Source organism: Lutra lutra, chromosome 5 (assembly GCF_902655055.1).
Source record: "Lutra lutra chromosome 5, mLutLut1.2, whole genome shotgun sequence".
In the NCBI taxonomy this organism is placed as follows: domain Eukaryota; kingdom Metazoa; phylum Chordata; class Mammalia; order Carnivora; family Mustelidae; genus Lutra; species Lutra lutra.
In genome coordinates, this window is record NC_062282.1 from 42,065,126 (window position 1) to 42,085,385 (window position 20,260).

The 20,260-nt window shown below is 34.9% G+C and overlaps 1 protein-coding gene across 10 annotated transcripts in view; it reads right to left on the minus strand.

Annotated features, from left to right (window-relative positions):
• Positions 1–20,260, minus strand: part of CSNK1A1 (casein kinase 1 alpha 1) — a 45,993-nt gene that overhangs the window by 5,020 nt on the left and 20,713 nt on the right. For 4 of the 10 annotated variants that reach the window (XR_007127348.1, XR_007127350.1, XM_047729227.1 and 1 more), the window contains exons 3-10: positions 20,075–20,201; positions 17,197–17,295; positions 14,679–14,762; positions 10,478–10,617; positions 8,846–8,924; positions 7,344–7,418; positions 4,762–4,868; positions 3,182–3,330 (exon numbers count right to left, since the gene is read on the minus strand). Coding sequence is in view for 7 of the 10 variants with exons in the window: in XM_047729227.1 (XP_047585183.1) it covers positions 3,182–3,330; positions 4,762–4,868; positions 7,344–7,418; positions 8,846–8,924; positions 10,478–10,617; positions 14,679–14,762; positions 17,197–17,295; positions 20,075–20,201 (860 nt within the window). In the remaining 3 variants the exon portion in view is untranslated. Of the gene's footprint in view, positions 1–59; positions 1,460–3,176; positions 3,331–4,761; positions 4,869–7,343; positions 7,419–8,845; positions 8,925–10,477; positions 10,618–14,678; positions 14,763–17,196; positions 17,296–20,074; positions 20,202–20,260 lie in introns of those variants that run through there. The other 6 variants (XM_047729229.1, XM_047729230.1, XM_047729232.1 and 3 more) reach the window with 6 other exon arrangements.

Consider the following 20,260-nt stretch of genomic DNA (forward strand, 5'->3'; position numbering starts at 1 on the left):
AAAGTACTCTCCTGATAATCACATATAGTTGAAGGAAGTGAAATGAATTTGAAAGTGCCTCAGATACGAATCTTTTATTTTTCTCCTTAGTATGTACAAAAAAGTAATCATAATCTCACGGCACATGAGCACTTCAGATTAGTACAGACCATAGTAGGCTTTACAAGAAATGCCTTGTTTCTTAGTCTTTTGATGGGCTTTGGAATGGAGTATTTCAAAAGATCTTTTCTTTAGAAAAGTAATTAGCAAAGAAGTCTATTACATATAACAAGCCCATCACAGCTAAGGCAGACTTTAAAGAGTCTTTGGCCATTCTTAGTGAACTGCTGAAACAATCTACACTTTTCCATGGAAGACACATTTGATATAAATTTATCAAAAAACAGAATATAAATGTTAGTTACCACCACCATTTGGGGGATTTTTCCAGGAATACATATTCCTACAATATATAGCCCTACTTACTGAAGATTCATTAAGAAACTCAATTCTCTGTGGAAAACCTGAGACTGTAACACCATGAACGGAAACTGGTATGATGTATTTAAAAAGCATCTTCTAAAATTTTAATTAGAAAATGTACTATGGTGTTATCATCATCACCAAAAGCAGATTTCTTGGAATCAGCAAATAGCTGAGCCGAATGAACTCTTCCTTGAATAAAAAACTACTGTACTGGACCTTGACAGAATGTGCTTTCAACCACTCTTATTAATTAGAGACTGAAATCAGGAATAAGTAATCTAAAGTGACTGTCTTCAAACTCCAGACCTCAGAAAAGATTTGGGGTTGGAGTTAAGGAAATGGGCTCTCCATTCTTATTCCATGCCACTCTCAAACCTGCTATACTTTTCCTAGCTTCATACCTAGGGGGTTTCATGTGATAGTTGTTTGGGACACTAAGCTCTATAACCAAAATAAATGTTTTCAAGAAGTAAAAAGATCAAATACAACTCTGTTGTTTGTACTCTGTGGCATAGGCACGTTTTAGCAGCAAGCAGTATTTCACTTGAAATCAAAATATACTACTTCAAATGTTTCTCTGAAAGTAGTCAATGATAAGTGATACATATTCTGCAAAGTACAATTCTTCAAAATTTTACAGGTTGGTGTTTATGAAAAACAATTTGTATAAACCCTGGGTCTAACACCGCTACGAAAATTTTGCAAGATTTTTTCTTTCTTTTTTAAAAAATTAAACTCTAAAAAAAAAATAATAATAAATTAAAAAAAAATTAAACTCTATCCCCAATGTGGGGATCAAACTCATGACCCTGAAATCAAGAGTCGCATGCTCTGACTGAGCCAGCCAGACACCCCAAACACTCTGTAAGATTTTTAAGTTGCTTTTATGAAAAATAGTTACAATACAAAATTAAGGATTAAACTTAAGTTTAATTACAATTTCTTTCCAAGGAAACATACTAACTCAGTGGATCCAACTTCTCATCTTTAAGACCTAGATAAGGTAGGACAAAAATTCTTGTTTATTGAGAAAGACACAGACAGTGGAACCAACTCAAAATAAGGGAATTCTTTCTGAAAGCTGCTGTATGCCTGAAGTGAAATGTTCTACATCAGATAAGATTTCAATCTAATTTTAGTTCTAGAAACTGCAACTCGTGATGATCCTATTATCCCAGCTAGCTTTAGGCAAAAATTGGTTTCATTTTATGAAAAAAAGCAAATACCCTATAGATATCAGGTGTAACAAGTCCTAAGTGTAGAACGTTACACTGGTATGACCATTTCTGAGAGATACTACCTAGCAACCTACCTCATTAAGAGTTTGGCACTGTGATTAGTCATGCAGTGATTAAAACACTCAAAAGGGACAATTAAGTCCCAACTGAGACACAGAGGCAAGCGTTAGTGTTTGTTATCCTGAGCTGAAATTTCATCATCTAAGAAACCCCATTACATTAAGCCTTCAACTGTGAATCCTTCCCAAATACAGAAACATGGAAGAGAAGAATCTCAACTTCATTTCTTAATAGATGAGCTGCTGGGATGAGGATGACATCAGTGAATTATACTTCCTGAACAGTATCCTCAGGTTAGTGTCTATTTTTAAATTACAGAATTTTTTTAAAAAAACACAATACTAAAAATATAGACCCAAAGACTAAGTTCAGACTAAAGCAGTCATTCAGAAATTAAATACTTAGAAACCAAAGACCAAACCTTACCTGCCCACCACTTCCAGAAAGTAGGCAGGTATCAGGAGGTAAGCCCCAGAATGGGCGGAAAGAAAAAAACAATGAAACTGAGGAGTCGAACTGTATGGCAACAGTGACAAGAATGGAGCTGTGCCCTAACAGTTCCACTCCTTTGTAGCACTGAGAGTGCCAGAGACAAATAGGAAACAGACTAGTAGTAGTTTGGTGGCATTTGCTCCAAGTTTCTTTTCATTTTGCAAAGCCTAACAGCAGAATTCAATTCCATAACGAGCCCCCAGACCCTGAATATTTGCAAGATTTTATAAAATAGAGTCCAAAACAAAACAATTGTTTTGACATTAAGAACCTTATGTAGTTAAATAGCCACTAAAAGAGACATCTGGTTTTCGACTTAGGAAAGACGCGTCAAGCTTTTCAGTTATTTGAGCATTTAAAGAGCACAAAGGAGATGCTCTGAAACTGAGAAGATAGACACTTTGGGGGCAATGCCAGACTCACCTCCGGAAATTAGATCATGTTCACAATTTCCCATTTTAAATGCTAAAACATTAACATGCAGAAAAAAATTCTTAACACTGTTAGTCTGAAATAAAGTCCAAATACCATAACTAACCAGATTCATTATTAAAAATCAACAAGTGTTAGGTCTAGGATTTTGGATTGATTGATTATACCATATTCCCAACACCAAATGTTTATTTTGGAAAGGGTTAATGAATGAGTAAAAAAGATGCAGTTGTTAAAAATGACCCAAAATCCCAAGAGAATGATATAATATATACACACATATATGTATATACATATACATATATATATGAACAAGGACATTTGGGTTTAAAGTTAGTAGTCAAATTTTCCAAGGACGTCTTTTTTTAGAAACACAGAGCCAAATTTTTATTTTAAAACCACCTCCTCGATCTAACACTGTTAGAAATGAATGAATTACCCAATTTTGTATTCAATTTGTTCCCTGTAACGTCACTTGGTTCTTGGCTACTAACCTTTCATGTTACTCTTGGTTTTGTCAGTTTGCTTGCCTGTGGGGGTTTGGGCCTGCTGACCCTGCCCACTTGAAGAGGCTGCCTGCTGTGCTGCTTTCTGCTTTAACATTGTCCAATCAAATGTGTAGTCATATTGGTGGTTCAGGGTCCTGGAAAACATAAAATGATATATGTCAATCCTTTAATAATAGTCTAGTTAAATACTCTATTGAGCTTTCAAGACAGTGAGGGACTTTCTAAGGAAATCAGAGTATTTTCTCTTAGGTATGGTAGCTTCTAGAAGATTTCATTCCATATACATGATTTTTTAACTGTTCAGTTCATTAATTCCACTTTTTACAAGTCACAACTGAAGGAGAATGATGTCACCACTTCAGTCTGATGTATTCATTAAGAATAATCTTTTTCGAAAAGAAGCCACCTTTATTACTTTCTTGAAAGAGGCAGGGGAGTGAGAATGAACCGTAGCATAACAACAAAAACATGGAGTCAAGCTGTCAATTATCTAGGGAACCACCCAACCAGGAGGTACCTCCTAAGAACTAATCACATAAGTTTAAGACGTGTATGCTGGTGGCTTGCAAAGACGACTTTTCTGGGGTTAGAGAATTACCCCCAATTCTTACCCTCTTCCAACTAAGACTTCAGGCCACATGTACTTTATTCCCTCCAACTAAGACTTCAGGCCACATGTACTTTATTCCCTCCATGCTCAAGACCACTTCTGGGTTGCACCTAGGGAACCCTAGAGTGAGGCCTGACTCATACAATCATAGGCCCCATAACTATCTTAATTAGTTGATTTTGTTATTAACAAAACAAACTGTATTGTTATTAACAAAAAAACTGTAGCAAAGCTATAGAGTTCCAAGGGCCACCAATAATCACTTCTAATATGAATGGCAATTATCGTGGAAAAGTTAGATTCTACTTTGAGTCTGAATCAACAGCTTCTCCATCCCAAACTAAAAAAATTCCAAGCACATTTGCACCACAAATGGGAACATGCCAAACTCAGTCTCTTTATTTTTTTTAAAAAATATTTTATTTATTTATTTATTTAACAGACAGCGAGCAAGAGCAAGCACATGAGTGAGCACAAGCAGGGGAGCGGCAGAGGGAGGAGGCGCCCCACTGAGCAAGGAGCCCGATGTGGGGCTCGATCCCAGGACCCCAGGATCATGACCTGAGCCGAAGGCAGGTGCCCCTCTTTTAGTGTTTTTTCCAAACTCAGTTTCTTAAAATTTTATTCATATGGGTTAGGTCTGCTTTTAATTTGCTACTTGTCAGAACAGATGTGTTGGGTGGATTTAATTAGTTTCCCTCACTAGAGTCTACAGTCTTAAAAACACCTTAAAAAGTGGCCTGAAGGGGCGCCTGAGTGGCTCAGTGGGTTAAAGCCTCTGCCTTCAGCTCAGGTCATGATCCTAGGGTCCTGGGATAGAGCCCACCATCCGGCTCTCTGCTCAGCAGGGAGCCTGCTTCCCTTCCTCTCTCTGCCTGCCTCTCTGCCTACTTGTGATCTCTGTCTGTCAAATAAATAAATAAAATCTTAAAAACAAACAAACCAAAAAACTGACCTGAAAAGAATGCGGAATAGCTGCCTCAGATACATGTAATCCGGGGCTTCCTCAAAGCGCAGCCCACGACAATAGTTTAAGTACATGGCAAATTCTGCAGGAAACCCCTACAAATTCAAGAGTTAAAACACAAAGTAAAAAAAAACAAGAAGTTTATTTAGGACAGGAAAATAAATATTTAAATACAAGTAAAAAGTGTTCTTGAGGAGAGTGTTTCACTACTTTGCCATAAGATCTGAGAACTAAACTATAATATGACTTGGTATCCTCATAAATCCTGACCACCTGATCATGTACATCTTTTAATACTGGCAGGGGAAACATGGATCCTTTCCCTACAGTATAACATTCTTAAATAATCTGGATATCCAACTTGTTATTATTCTGTCAGTGTCTAATAATTCAATGGCAACAATGAAGAAATGACCAAATGAAAGCCACCAAGTTTCTTTTCCACAACAGGTCAATGAACTGGCACTTTCTCCCCAATTATGTAAGGTGTAGCTGTATATACCTATACAAACAGAAAAGTAAAATCACCAAGAGTACAAACATATAGCACAACCACTGTTGTCATACAGATCAATCACGAACAGACTGGGTTTGGATTTGGTTTTTTTCCATAACATTATCATAATGCATACATAACATATTCTGTTTTCCCACTAACATTATATTGCAATTACACTTCTGTGTTATTTCCAACCTCTTCACAAGCTTCTGAATGGGTGCATAATATCTAGACCAGTGAATACATAATTGTTTCCTATAACTATACAGTTAGGCGATTAAAGTTTTTCTTTCATAAACATTATTAATAAGTACAGCTGTGGGCACAAACTCTTTACGTGCTCAGCTTCTTAGGAAAGATTCTCAAAAATGTATTTAACACATCTATAAGCCTACAGATATTAACCGCCAAAAAGCTTTTGCCAGCAGCAATGTAGAAAATGCAAAAAAATTTGAACAAAAATCTCTACACTCTGCTTTGAGTACATGTTCATGTGAAGGGTTGTAAGTTAAAAGTCTCTTCCCACAACCTTCCAATTCTGAGAAACTTCTCACATGCAGGAGGTTAAGGTGGGATAGAATGGACATACTTGCAGTACTTTTACTCACTGCATTGACATAAACAGATTTCATTTTTATGCTACTTTACTGCTCCAAGAGTGGACAGCTGAAGTGATAAATATATTGTACATTTTATTTAAACTCTTAACATGACTTTAAAATTTGTAATATATATTCATGGTCTATGTTAATGTTAAGCAGCATATACCAAATGAATTTGCTTTTATGTGTATCACAAATAGAGCTAAACAACTACAAGTCAAATAGTTTACTTCATGCATTCCTACCTTATGAAAACAAGCAAAACCTTATTAACATAAGAAAACTACCAATATCATAAGTTATTACAGATATGAAATATGTAGTTACCACTGGACTATGAGACTAAAAATAATCTCACTACTTTATAGTTAACACTAAAATTATGTGTTCACTGCACCCTCAATCAACTGTATGTGGCCAATCCGTAAAGACCTAGTTCATTATTTCTAGATCAAAATTAAGACACAACTCAGAAACAATGTACTAACCCTCCCTCCCCTTTTTCCTGTAAAAACGTCTGACTTCTCCAGTAATCCAAATGAATCGTGATGTTGCACAGATACAGTAGTGTACAGAAACAAATTTTGCTTCTTGAACTATACAGATTTTAAAGTTAACTGGGTGTACTATAACACATGAACATTTTATTCACTGACCTAAAATGTATTTCATAATTTAAAGCAAATCCCAAAGAGACTCAGAAAAGATGACAGTCTCTTACCCACCCCAACCCCTCCTCCTTTACTGTAGATCTAGAGATGGGAAAAGCAAATTTGTGGACAGGGAGACATTAAAAACATCACCTCTCCCCATTCCACAAAGTACTGTTTCAATACCATGTTCACTTCCCCCTTCTAACACCCAACTATATAATTATATCCTGTTTCCTAATAATTTCAGGTATGCAATTGTCTCAGAGAGGACCATGCGGTTTTCTTTCAGTGGAAAATACCATGGTTATTCATCATGACACAGCTCCTTCTCCATTCTCAACTTACAGGCTTCTCTAACAAAGTCTGAGATTTCAGGGAAATGAGCCTGACTCAAACTGTCATTTATACTGCTGGACACTGGCTATTTTGGATTGCTGTGATCTGCCTTTGTTTCTCTACTCCTTGATGTCCCTGACAATTTTCAATATCCCTTCTTTGCTAGCACCAGTTTAGGGTTAAGGAGAATATTTCCTAATTTTGTCAAAAATTGGTGAGGTTCCACTAGAAAACTTTACCTGCCCTCTTCTTCCACTAATTTTTAACAGATTATAGGGTCCAAACAAACGAGAAACATAAAAGGCTTATTTAAAATGACCCATATATTCAAGCCACTCCAAGATACTTAGAATTACCAAAACATACATTTAAAATGGCAAATAGGTAAGAATAAGATGTTTAAATTCCAGACTTCCTGGATTATTAAAAAAAAAAAAAAAAAAAAGACAAGAAAATAAAATAGCCATTATGTACACTTACCTTACATAAAACTTCAACAGGAGTGGACATCTTCTTTTCACTAATCTTTTCGTATTTTTGCTTTTTTGTTGCAGCCTGTGGAAAAAAAGAATCAAACCAGAGACATATTTACTACTACTGAGAAGAACCTTTTGAGTTTAACCCACTAGACATAAATGTAAACTTGAGACAAGAGAAATCATAACCTAGAATAAAAAAGAAATCAAAGTACAAAATACAAAAATTTTCCAATCCTAAGCTGTTAGTTTTATGTGAGTTTCTACTTTAAAAACATTTTTAGCTGGGGGCATCTGGGTGGCTCAGTGGGTTAAGCCTCTGCCTTCAGCTCAGGTTATGATCCCAGGGTCCTGGGATCGAGCCCCGCATCGGGCTCTCTGCTGGGAAGGAAGCCTGCTTCCCCCGCTCTCTCTGCCTGCCTCGCCTCTCTGCTTACTTGTGATCTCTGTCAAAATTAATAAATAAAATCTTAAAAAAAAAAAAAAAAAAAAATTTTTAGCTGTTAGGAAAGAGTGAGTTAATAAGAACATGATTTAATGGGTGAAGTTAAATCTGAAATGAGTTTTCACAACCCATATTCAACATGAGGGAAGGAGCTAAATAACCAAAAACAGTGCCCATCATTTAGTAATATTAGTATGTGAAGTAAAAATAATTTTCCAATGTAAAAATAATTAATAATGGATAGAGCTACCCACACAAGCATGGAGCAACTGTCTAGTTCACAGATGCTCAATAAATACAGAGACCATTTTCCTTTAAAGGACCAATAAAATGGAGCACCTGGGTGGCTCAGTCATTAAGCGCCTGCCTTTGGCTCAGGTCATGATCCCAGGGTCCTGGGATCGAGCCCTACGTCACGCTCCTTGCCCTGCAGGAAGCCTGCTTCTCCCTTTCCCACTCCCCCTGCTTGCATTCCCTGTCTCACTATGTGTGTGTCTCTCTCAGATAAATAAAATCAATCTTTAAAAAATAAATAAGTAAGTAAGTAAGTAAGTAAGTAAATAAATAAATAAATAAAGGGCCAATAAAGTGTCAAAATAGCCTTTAAATTCTAGGACACAGTAAGTTATCATTAACACTCACAAAGGTCAAGATGAAAGTACTAATTAATAGAAACAAATGTTAGGATAATTGAGTAAGATAGCTAATATTACTAGAAGAACCAGTTTTACTACACATAAAAGTATACATTTTCAACATACTGGCAATACATCAAAATGAGACCGTCTCCACCTTTAATTAGCCCATGTCAATTTCCATTCAGATAATACTGGTTACCAATGGGTACCTGCTTACTATTCTAAAGGCAATTATTCTTTAGGCCTGACTACAGGATTCGATTAACTTTATATTCTTGCTAAAATGATCATATTTTATTTTCCAAAAGATAAAGAATAAAGATAATTCACTCTCAGAAAGCCTCATGTTTGAAAGGGATCTTAACGTTCATCTCCAATATGTATTTTTATTCTTAAGAAACTGGTAATGAGAGTCTCATTTACCTTTAGTCCTTGCCATGGCAGGCTGGTTCTATTAAAATACATCAAAACATATCCTAATGATTCCATGTCATCTCGGCGACTAGAAAAGAAAACGTAAAGTTATGAGTTGGAATTTTTATGGAAAATGTGAAAGAAAGGCAGGTACCCAAGAAGTTTTCCCAAGTGAGGAGAAAGAGCAATTTGGTGAATTGTGAAAGAAGGTGCTTAAAGTTTAAAAAAAAAAAAAAAAAAAAAGTTCATAAAGAGTTACTTCTAAACAAAAATTTTCTCACAGAACAGGCAATCATAAAATCCAACAGTCCTGCAATTTGATTTCTAAAGAACAAAAAGGATTTAGATGAACAACTGTCTAAATGAAGTTAATGAAGATGGAAGAACAAAGTAGCAGGACACTTTATTAAGTTTTGCAGAAACTTATGAAAAAGAACTTGAGGGGGTGCCTGGGTGGCTCGGTTGGTTAAGCAACTGCCCCTGGCTCAGGTCATGATTGCGGAGATCAAGTCCCACCATCAAGCTCCCTGCTCCATGGGGAGTCTGCTTCTCCCTCTGACCTTCTCCCCTCTCATGCTCTCTCTCACTAATAAATAAAAATATTTAAAAAAATGAAATAAAATAAAAACTTGAGGAATCCTGAAATAAATTAACATTTTATTTATTTATAAAAAGATTTTGTTTATTTAAAACAGAAGTGAGACAACACAAGCAGGGGGAGTGGTAGGCAAAGGGAGAGGCTCCCCCTGGGTGGTTCAGTCTGTCTTCGGCTCAGGTCATGATCCCAGGGTCCTGGGATCAAGTCTCTCATCCTGCTCCCTGCTCAGTGAGGAGTCTGCTTCTCCCTCAGCCTGTGGCTCCCCCTGCCTGTGCTCTTTCTCTCTGACAAATAAAATCTTTAAAAAATAAAATAAAACTAATTAAACATCTATATGAATATATATACCCACATACACTGAACATTTCCTAAGCTTAAAATTCTTCTCTTCAAGTTCCCTAACCTGGAAGCCTATCATTTATCATTTCTATGCTTGTTTTAAGGAGCAAAAACTGACTGAGAAAAGACAACGACAGAAAACCAGAAATAGAAGACAGAAACAACAAAGAGATCATGACAATGTTTACCTCAATCCAGATCCTATTAATTTACATAGGAGTGAAAGGGTAAAACATGAGATGATGGCCCAACCACCCCCTCTTGGTCCATCAGGACTCAGATAACATTTTCCTTGTAAAAATAAGAAACTAATGCATTCTTCTCCAAAACTTAACTTATATTACTAAAACATAAAAAAAAGTCCAAGATCAGCATTAAGAAAGTAAGTACTATCTTCAGCTGCAAGAAAAAAATATATATCAAGATAAAACTGCATGTATGCTAACTTTCCATCAGGTAATATTTTCTCCCCAAGAGAAAACCTTTAACAAACCTTTAACCTTTAACAAAAACAAAAGGTCTCTCATTTAATTGGCTTCTCAGCAGGGACTAAAGCCAACAGGTAAAAGGATTAACAAGCATCCTTCAAATCCTCAGCCAAGAGACAACTTTATATATCAGAAGAAACTAGTTAAAGTATTTCCAAAAACCCTTTAGTGACTATTGCTATGGAGCTGATTAACTCATTAATTTTTCAAACTCACCTCTGTTCAATACCAAGATGTGCATTGATGCTAGCGTATCGGGCAGTGCCAGTGAGATTTTTATCTTCTCTGTATGGTATGTGTTGCCTTGTCCTGTTGTCTCTGTACTTTTTGGCCAAACCAAAATCAATAAGGAATAACTTTAAAAGAAAATAAAGAGGTATTAGGCTTCCAACCTTGTTCAACTGAACTGCTTTTTAGTCATTAAATGGCATTTATACTATCTAGTTTAACTGTATCAAAATAAAGTATCACAGGCAGAAAACATGAATAAACTTAACACTTCAACAGGCTTCTACTAGTCCTCATCAATAGAACAAGTTAAAAGAAAACAGTTAAGTGGTTGATCTTTGTGAGTTGAACCAACTTCACAGGCCCAGTTACTACACACTCAGGAGCCTGTCTTTAGAAGAGTAACGGAGAAATATATAAATGTTTGATAGAGTTGAAAAGTGCTGTGTGCCATGATGAAATCTGTCATCCTGTTACTGTTGGTAAACAAGCATGAGGTTTCAAAAACTAAACATAAAACTATGTGGAATTCTTCCATTTTACAAAGGCCATTCTTCATTCAGTATGACAACAGAATGTTCATTATTTAAAATTAGACAACTCAAAGTTTGATACTGACAACAAAACCAAGATTTTTATTAACAAAAAATAAGGACTTTTTAAAAAAAGCATGCATTACATTCTATAACTTCTCACTGACATTTATCCATGTATCAAATTAACCAAATTAACCTTCTGGGAAATACAGTAAGTTGATAAAAAATCTTTAAGAAGTACTTAGTATTTGCTTATATCAAGAGAACTTAAAATTAGTTTAAAGGAGCTAATAACTAAAAACCAGACTAATATTTTAGAACAAAATAATGTTTAGTGCTGTCTTATTTATATGGTACACAGGGAATAAGATACTCATTTACAATGTAACTAATTTTAAAAAGTAACTAAAGTTTATTCGTCATGATTAACACTTTAAAAGGAGGAAAAAACCTGGTTTTGATCAAAAAGAAAAAAAATCCAAAATACATTCGTATTTACCTACCTTCTAAAGCAAAATAACCTTCAATTTTTAGTCTTGATCATAAATTCACTTATTAAAGTTATGTTTACAAAAATTATCCAACAAGGCAGGTCTATGTGGCCTTACAGTATACAGCCCTAGACTTTTTTTCTCCCTAGTTATACCTACATTTTATAGTTCTTTCCATTAAGTAAATTTTGGATCCCTTTTGCCCAGTTTATAAACTGTGATGTCCTAGGAAACCTGTTACCTAGCCTACTAGGGTCTGTATAAGAATAAATAAAGTGACTGATTTAGAGAAAAGATGTGATCAAATATTTGCCTCTCATAGGAGGATGAAAAACACTTTGACCAAGGGGTTCCTGGCTGGCTCAGTTGTAAGAGCATGAGACTCAATCTCAGGGTTGTTCAAACCCTCTATTGGGCATAGAGAGTACTTAAATATAAATAAATCTTGCAAGGAAGGAAGGAAAGGGAAGGGGGGGGAGAAGAGGAAAAAAAACACTTGTATCAGGCAGGCATTGTACCCTAGCCTTTAACTGGACATCGGGATGGGAAAGACATTGAGGTTTGCACTTGTGTCACCAGTGTAACAAGGAGATACTTATTTTCACCTGGTCTACTATAAAAGAATAAAGATTAAATTTTTAATAAAATTTAAATGGATGAGGGCTCACTAGTAAGATTAAATTCATTTCCTCAGCAATTGCATTATTATACGTCAATGAGAAAGTCTTACAAAACAAAGAGAAATTAAGCTCACACTCAAATGGGCTCAGCATACAAATATTAAAATGAGCAAAATACATTTCTGTTAAGCAAACCAAAAATTATGACTTAAGTTCTCCAGATTCACACTGAAAAGAAAACAAGGCAAAACAAATTCAAAAGGACATCCAGCTTCACAGTATCTTTAAAAATACCCCTAAGAATTATGTGGGTTTTAAACAAAAGATGATTAGGACATAGACCCTCCTCTAAAGGATATTTTCTGGGATTGCTTCTTTTAGTACTTCAAAGCAGAGGAGAAGACAGGAACAACTCTCACATGATTATACCTGATAGTTTCATTCCTGTCTAAGTCTATATTCAGCAGCTCCATTTGCAACTCAGTAACCAGACATTTTCTAATAACTTTATAAAAGATTATTTTATGAAAACTCAGCATTTACTAGAGTTCTTTCTTTCCACGACTCTAAAGGATGAAATGTAGTTTATTAAGAAAACAAACACTATCTTCTCAAGTATCTCCAACTTTATTACAAAACAAAAGCTACAAACCAAATCAACTCTAAATTTTCTCTTATAAAAACTGAGAATGAATGAGTCAGGAAAAAGAATTAAACTGCTAAACAGAGCTATCTTATTTTAAGAGCAAACAACTGAAGAGGAAGATTATTTAAAGTAAAAAAAAAAATCTAAATCTCTTGGTAGTTCATCATCTGGTACTATCAAGCTTCTTTAGCAGCCCTCTCTGCTTTGAATTTAAAAATGAATATAAACATAATGGAAGTGTTTACATGACACCACCAGATACAACCAAAGATACAACCAAACAGCCGCAAATATATAAAGAATCAAACAAGGAAAAGTCAATATTCAGTAAGTTGTAAGATAATGTATTTTCCATAGGTTTGCATATGCAAAAGAAGTCTAATTTTTTTGGTAGGTCAAGGTGCTTTTCTGTTCATTTGTATTTAGTGTTCCAAGTAAAATCTGTGCCTGTCTTATGGAATGCAAGGCATGTGGGGATGAATTAATGTTGGACATACTGGGGTAACTCCATCCAGCAGAGGTGCACTGTTCTCAGAAACACTATCTCTAATTTTTTAGTATATCGAGCAATTTTTCTCTTAACCAGGGGCCACATTTCTCTGACCTCCCCAAAAATTCACACACAAGATAACTTTTCTTCACAACCCAGCTAACCTGTATGTAGAGAAAATAAACAATTCAATTTTATGGAAATTATTAAATGATTCTACTACAAAATATAAATTAAATGTGTGAATGAATGGATAAGCAAACATAGGGCACTAGGTGCTTTATAATGTGCCGAATTACCCAGCAACTCCTCTCCCTACCTCCAATTAAGAATCAATCACAATTATTATTTCTTTGTGAATGAAAGTTGAGTTTGAATTTCGGAAACCTATTTAACAGCAGAAAATGGTACCTGGAATAATGCTGGGCAGTATGGAAAAGGATTAAATGATCACCCAGATGATGTATGTGGTACAAAGTATAGAACATACCTTGAAACTACAAAGTATGCTCGTAAACCAGATACAACTTTTCTCTTTTGATTCCTCATGCCAATATATACTTCCTTCTCAGTATACACTAAATTGTATGAAGATTCATTTGCTCAAGAAGTTAACGAAGCTCATTAACTTCTATGAAAGTAAAAGAAAATGTGAGGAGTTTTACCTACATAAAAAATATTTTAAAGAAAATTACTAGATGTTTACTTAGCTTGCCAAACACTAAATCATCGGGTTATGCATTCCTTTAATTTATCTTACGTGTTATTAATTGGCAATTATTTGGTAAGTGCTTCAGTGATGTTACTGTTATACTGTCAGACTGCAATGTCTCCTAGTTCCAGGGCACATAATGCTCTTTCATCATCTCATGCTATTTGGTTGAAGTTGGAGAATTCACAGATTGAGGAAAATCAATTCTAGAAACACTAGATCTCAAATCTGATCTACACTTACCTGAAGTTCACTAGGGAAGGGGAAGAGAGTTGAGGCAGAATATATTCATCACAACAGCACTGATGCAACTGAATTTAGATATATTTCATGCATTAAGTTCTTCAACTCCAAATACATTTTTAAAAACTCAAGTTTACCATTAGACAAAGAATTTCAATACTAGACCAACATATCATTTCCTCATGTAGGATGTTAGAGATCTAAACATAATCCTATTTTCATTTAGGTTTTCTCTAAACTTTACAAATTTTAAGCAAAAGCCACAAAAAAAAAAAATCTTAGTAATGTTATATGTTTGCCAAGTATGTCTGAATAATGCCAACGTAAGAGAGCTTGAGCAAGATCTACATTCTCCAGAATTAAAACAAAACAAAAATAATCAAAATAAAACAATAAAAAAGAAAAGCACATGAATTGGGGATTGAGGTTGGAATAGGAGACAGTTTCAGACCTGGTTTAATCCTGAGAAAGATGGGTCCTGAGAAGTACTAACAGTCATGCTTCTTTTCCTCTTCCCCACTGGAGATTCTAAACACTAAACAGACAATAGAGGGTGGCAGTGCATCAAACAGTATTGCTTACATTGCAACAAGGGCCGGCGCAGACAGGCAACACCGAGGCATTAGAGAAAGAACAGGGTAGCCAAATGCCATCCTTCTTCCACCAAGCACTGTAGCTTCTCAGTTTTCCAAATAAGAATCCCATGCTCAAGAACATTTGAATTCTGCAAAGTACTCAAGTTTTTAATGCCACTATATTGTGTCACTGCCTGAATCAGGGATAGCAATGGTGACATTTGGCTCTTTTAATTTTTTTAATCAAAAATGGGGAATTTGGCTCTGCAATATTTGGTATCACAATCTGCCCTTCCCCAAAAAGGATTGCACAGGGGAAAAAAATCTTCAGTAAGGAAGAGGTAGAAGGCATTTAGTCACCTCAAAATTGGCTTTCATAAGCATGCAGGGCTGATTACTGGAAGAGATGAACAAATTCACTAAGATTGGAGTGGTCACTCCTAAAATATCAAATTCAGAACAATTTTCCAAGTAAGAAATTTGACTTAAAAACAAAAACAAAAACAAAAACACCTCAAAAGCCCCCCCACTCTTTTTTCCCCCATGAATAGAATACTACTACAACAAGCTAACAACCAAAGAATCCAGTCTCATAAAACTGGCATTTTTTTCAAACTACGATACAGAAAGAAAACACTAAAAACCAACTACATAAACAAAACACTAATCTAAAATGTTCAAGAACAACATTTAGAATTTGAATCTTAGTTAAGTGAAACACTACACTTCTACTCTAGGGTCTCTCTGAACTGTATTAACAGCAAGCAGCTCCACAGTGGTTTTTTTTTTTTTTTATTCTCTCTCGAGAGGACACAAGATCCTAAAAACGTTTTCATCACGGGGCAAATTGGATATCCTAACACAACTATGTAATTAACAAGCTATTTTTAAAGGGGGGGAGCAGAGAGGTATTATCTAGGTCATTTATTAAAGACAAAAACCATGTACTGCAATGTCGACATGCAGAACACAGATCACAAGAGGATAACGGGTCTTTAGCAGGAAGAAAATGGGGAAAGAGGACTGGGAAATGGCCAAAAGATCAGGGTCAAACTAACAAAACTGCCCAAAAAATTAAGACTAGTAATTTTTTTTTTCAATTTAATTACCAGGTTCTGCAATAACAATTAAGAACCTGGATGCTTCAGAGACAGAAGCTACATAGTATTAAAAAAAAATAAGCAGCAGCAGCAATCTGGGAATGGCAAGGTAAGTTATATGTAGATATATATACCTTTCATTATTTAAAGTTTAGCTTTCAACAAAAAAATTTAATTTCCTAAAACTTGGTCAGATCAACATTAATGTCTCACACATTAACAAGTAACACCAGTTCTAATGGTAATGGCTACAAGTTGGCATTCATACAGGCAAACAAAGGTAAACATTTATAGCCAGACCTAAAAACACCAAACATTTCCTAGTTATTTAATAAAACAAATGGGAATCTTCCTTCCAAAAACAAAACAAAACAAAAAACCACAAAAACCAAAAAGCCCCAAGTTGTCCTGAAGTTGAGAATTTCTATCAGATCATCAGATCATAATATGCTTAGTGCATTGCCAATGCTGCCTGTCTGCCCGAGCTCAACATTGAATCGATAAATAAAAGCAATTCACTCAATAAAACTAATCATTATAGAAAAATTTTCAACACAGTTAGTTTCTAACTGCAGTCATGCGTCACTAGCTAAAACCCGATCACCCCATATATGTTAACCATTCTGAGACCCCAATGAACACTAATTTTGTTGTATGAATGTTTGTTTCACTTGACTATATATTTTCCTTTGAAAGGGGAAGGTGGGGTGGAGAATCTACCCAACTTGGCACCCAAGTAAGAAACTGTCAACTACTTTTGAAGCAGACCCAAAAGTTATCCTTTTGAATACACAAATCCAAGGACTGAAGAATTCTCATTATGATCATGCTCAGTCAGCAAATGTTAACGCCATGGTGACAGATGGGTCAGTGGTTCCCACGCTGGCACAAGCACATATATTACAAAAACCCACACTTCAGAGACAAAGGTTAAAAATCTGATTTTAGCATTCAGGAAAAAAAGAATATGGGGTTTTTTACTATTTGAATGAGTGAAAAACAGATACAACTGTTTAATAATTAAATAACAGATATTACATTTCAGTATAAAGCCCTTGGGAATTTTTTATTTCCATACAAGTAATTAACCTTGGTTGGGTAAGTTGGGAGAAAATTTACTTCAAGTTACTAAGTTAATAGAGTTAGCTGATTATCCTTCTAGCACAATCTTTTAAAGCAATCATCAAAAGCAAATACAATTTCCTATGACTTTTTAAAGACTGAAAGTTTACCAAAGCAATTCTTGGGAGTTTTTAAACTCTTTGTTCTTTCATGCAAAGAACATTTGACTAACCTTATTACAGTGACGCCCAATACCCATTAGGAAGTTATCTGGCTTAATGTCTCTGTGTATAAAATTCTTTGTATGCACATATTCAATTCTACTGATCATCTGGAAAAAAAAAAAAGAGGGGGTGAGAGATAATTATGTAATTTGAATTATGATACAAGAAAGCAACACATTATTTCTCAATTATTTCAAATAATTCAATTATTTTGCAAGATCACATGTATATTTTAACAACTTCATTTAGAGTTGTTTGACTAACAAAATTTTTTGTGTAAAGGGAAAACAGGCTCTTCATTTATCTCTAGTTTGATGGATACTCAAGTATAAACCTGCCCTGTTCTCTGGCATGTTCTAGTATGGATTACAAACATAACAACATCTAATCTGGCAGGAAGGATTGGTGTTTGCAATTTTTAAATTACAAAAGTAATAAATTTAGACTTGTTTCAGTTAGAGCTAAATCATCAACATTTCACACCCAATTCTCTGCCCCAAGGTAACCTGTGTTACAACAGCATGGCATTACCCACTTCCACGCTCTTATTTACACACACTGATGAACTCAAGGCCCACATATGGGAATGGAGATGTTGACCAATTCAAAGATATAAGCTGTTATTGTTTTAAACTGAAATAAAAGCATCCTATTCATTTTATTCTTGTCTGCTTCTTTTTATTAACTTAACATTCCTGGAAGTTAGTAGCATACAACAAAAACATAAAACATGGGGACATACACATGCTAGGTTTTATTTCTTAGATGCTTTTTGAAGTCTCCCATGTTTTTTTCTCCACACAAGTAATCACATTCAAAAACTGATGAGTGTGTCATTCTAACAACCTTTTCTTAATTTCTTAGAAATTCTGCCAAGTTAAATGGTGTAGGTCCTAGCACAGTTCTTAACAGTCATAAATATTCTACGGTATAGATTAAGTTTTCCCCAACCATTATTCCCACTGTAAAGAATAATAATGCTATTAACATATTTAAATTAAATATATCCTTACCTACTACATTTAAATTAAATATATCCTTACCTACTACTGTTTTTATTTCTAAGGGCTATAAACCCCATACAACTGTATGGAGAGTGACTGGGTTGATGCAGCTATCATTCTGATAGGTGGCACCAGACTGTCTTAAAATAGGCTCTAACAATTCAGTTTCTAGCAGTACTTCAGAATATTCCTTTTCCCATTGGCAAACTTATTTTAGTTCCTTCTAAATTTTGCCAATGACAGGTACTGACCTCACTTCTTCGCTAACAGTTTGAAAGTCTGGTCATTTATTATTTGGAACTGCCAATCTGTATTCTGTCCATTCTTCTTTTGGCCTGTCCCTTTTTAAATCAATTTTAAGAATTCTTTGCATATAACAATCTTTTTTTATCTGTTACATAAATAAATTTCAATTTAAAAAAACTGCCTTGTTAAAAAAAAAAAAAACTGTCTTGTTACTACAGCATCACTTTTTTCCCCTATCACTTCTAGAATAAACTGTCAAATTATCAAATATGTCTATCTTTTCTGGAAGACACTTAAAAGTATTTGAAAATGTTTTCAATAACCAAAGACTAACTTTATCTTTCTACCCATATGTTCTTGCTCTTCTCAGTATATCTGTCAGGATTCCATTTTTTATTGTCCCCACTTTCTCTAGAGCTTTTAATACCATACAGATTCTGAACTTTGACAAAAATGTCTCTTAAATCTATAATCTCTAGCTTAAACTATAATTTCAAGGAAGCAGATGTATATGCAATGTCCAAACAGCACATTTAGTTATTGCAGCAACTTGTACTTTATTAAAGGAAGAAAAACAGAACATTTCTCTCACTTAATGTACTTAGTTGTCCTAGGCTAACTGATACCCATCATTAAACCAGGATCATTGATTCACTGGGAAAAGGTGTGGCCAAAGATAATAAATGGCACCAACTACTTACCTTCAAGTGTTCTCTATCACCTAGAGCCAACACTTAGCAGCTAACTCCTTAAACCACAACACTGCTTTATTGCAACCCCCTTCCCTGAAATACTTTTCTATTACCAGTGTACCCAGTATAGACTTCTATCACAAAACCTTGAACACTGTACCTTTTCCATTTTTTCTCTACTAAACCATACACTCCCCTAAGGCAAAGGGACTAGAGTTCTTACTCTTCTCTGCACCCTCTGGTGCTTAGTAAAGCAGAAGGCCCTGAATAAATGCTCACTTATGAATACCTATGTGTTACAGAACCTATGGAATATAAACTCTTTTATTAGGATTCATTTACATATGAGGAGGATCTTAACTTTCAACGTTTGAGTTCTTAACATTCCACAATTAAAACAACATAATCTGCTAATACTTCCTTGAGCCACTCAGTATTTTTACGTTAATCTTACTGGAATATCAGGCTCTGATTACAGAGAATGAACACTATTTTCTAATCCCCTGAATTTATACTTTTAAAAGTTCTACCTCAAATGCCAGTGTATCATCTCATTTTATTTTGACGTCCAATCTAAATTTTAAAAATGTTATTCTCTACCACAGCATTTTTACATATCAAGCCCTTTCTTCAAAAATCTTATAAAGAAACCCGCTATATTCTTCACTAAAATATAGATTCCATCTGATAAAACAATGTGAAAACTACTATTCTACAGTAACCTGTAGAATAACCAACCAATATAACACTTTTTTTGTCCTATGCCACAGGAAAACCTCTATTAAACTGAATTAAAGTAGTACACTTGAATGAGTATACCTACTATTATGTCTTTTTTATTTTTGCTGAACATAAGGTTACATAGCACTCTGGTTTATAAAAATTTACATTACAGTTAAATTATTAGTATTCTCAATTTTTATTTTCATCAAAATTTCACATACCTGGTCAGCTAACATAAGTACAGTTTTCATTGTGAACCTTCTTGAACAGAAATTGAAGAGGTCTTCGAGGCTGGGTCCAAGAAGATCCATGACTAGCACATTATAGTCTTTTTCCTGACCATACCACCTAACAAAAGACAGAAAGGGAGAGCTTTATGAAAAGGTGATTAGCACTTACTATCACTA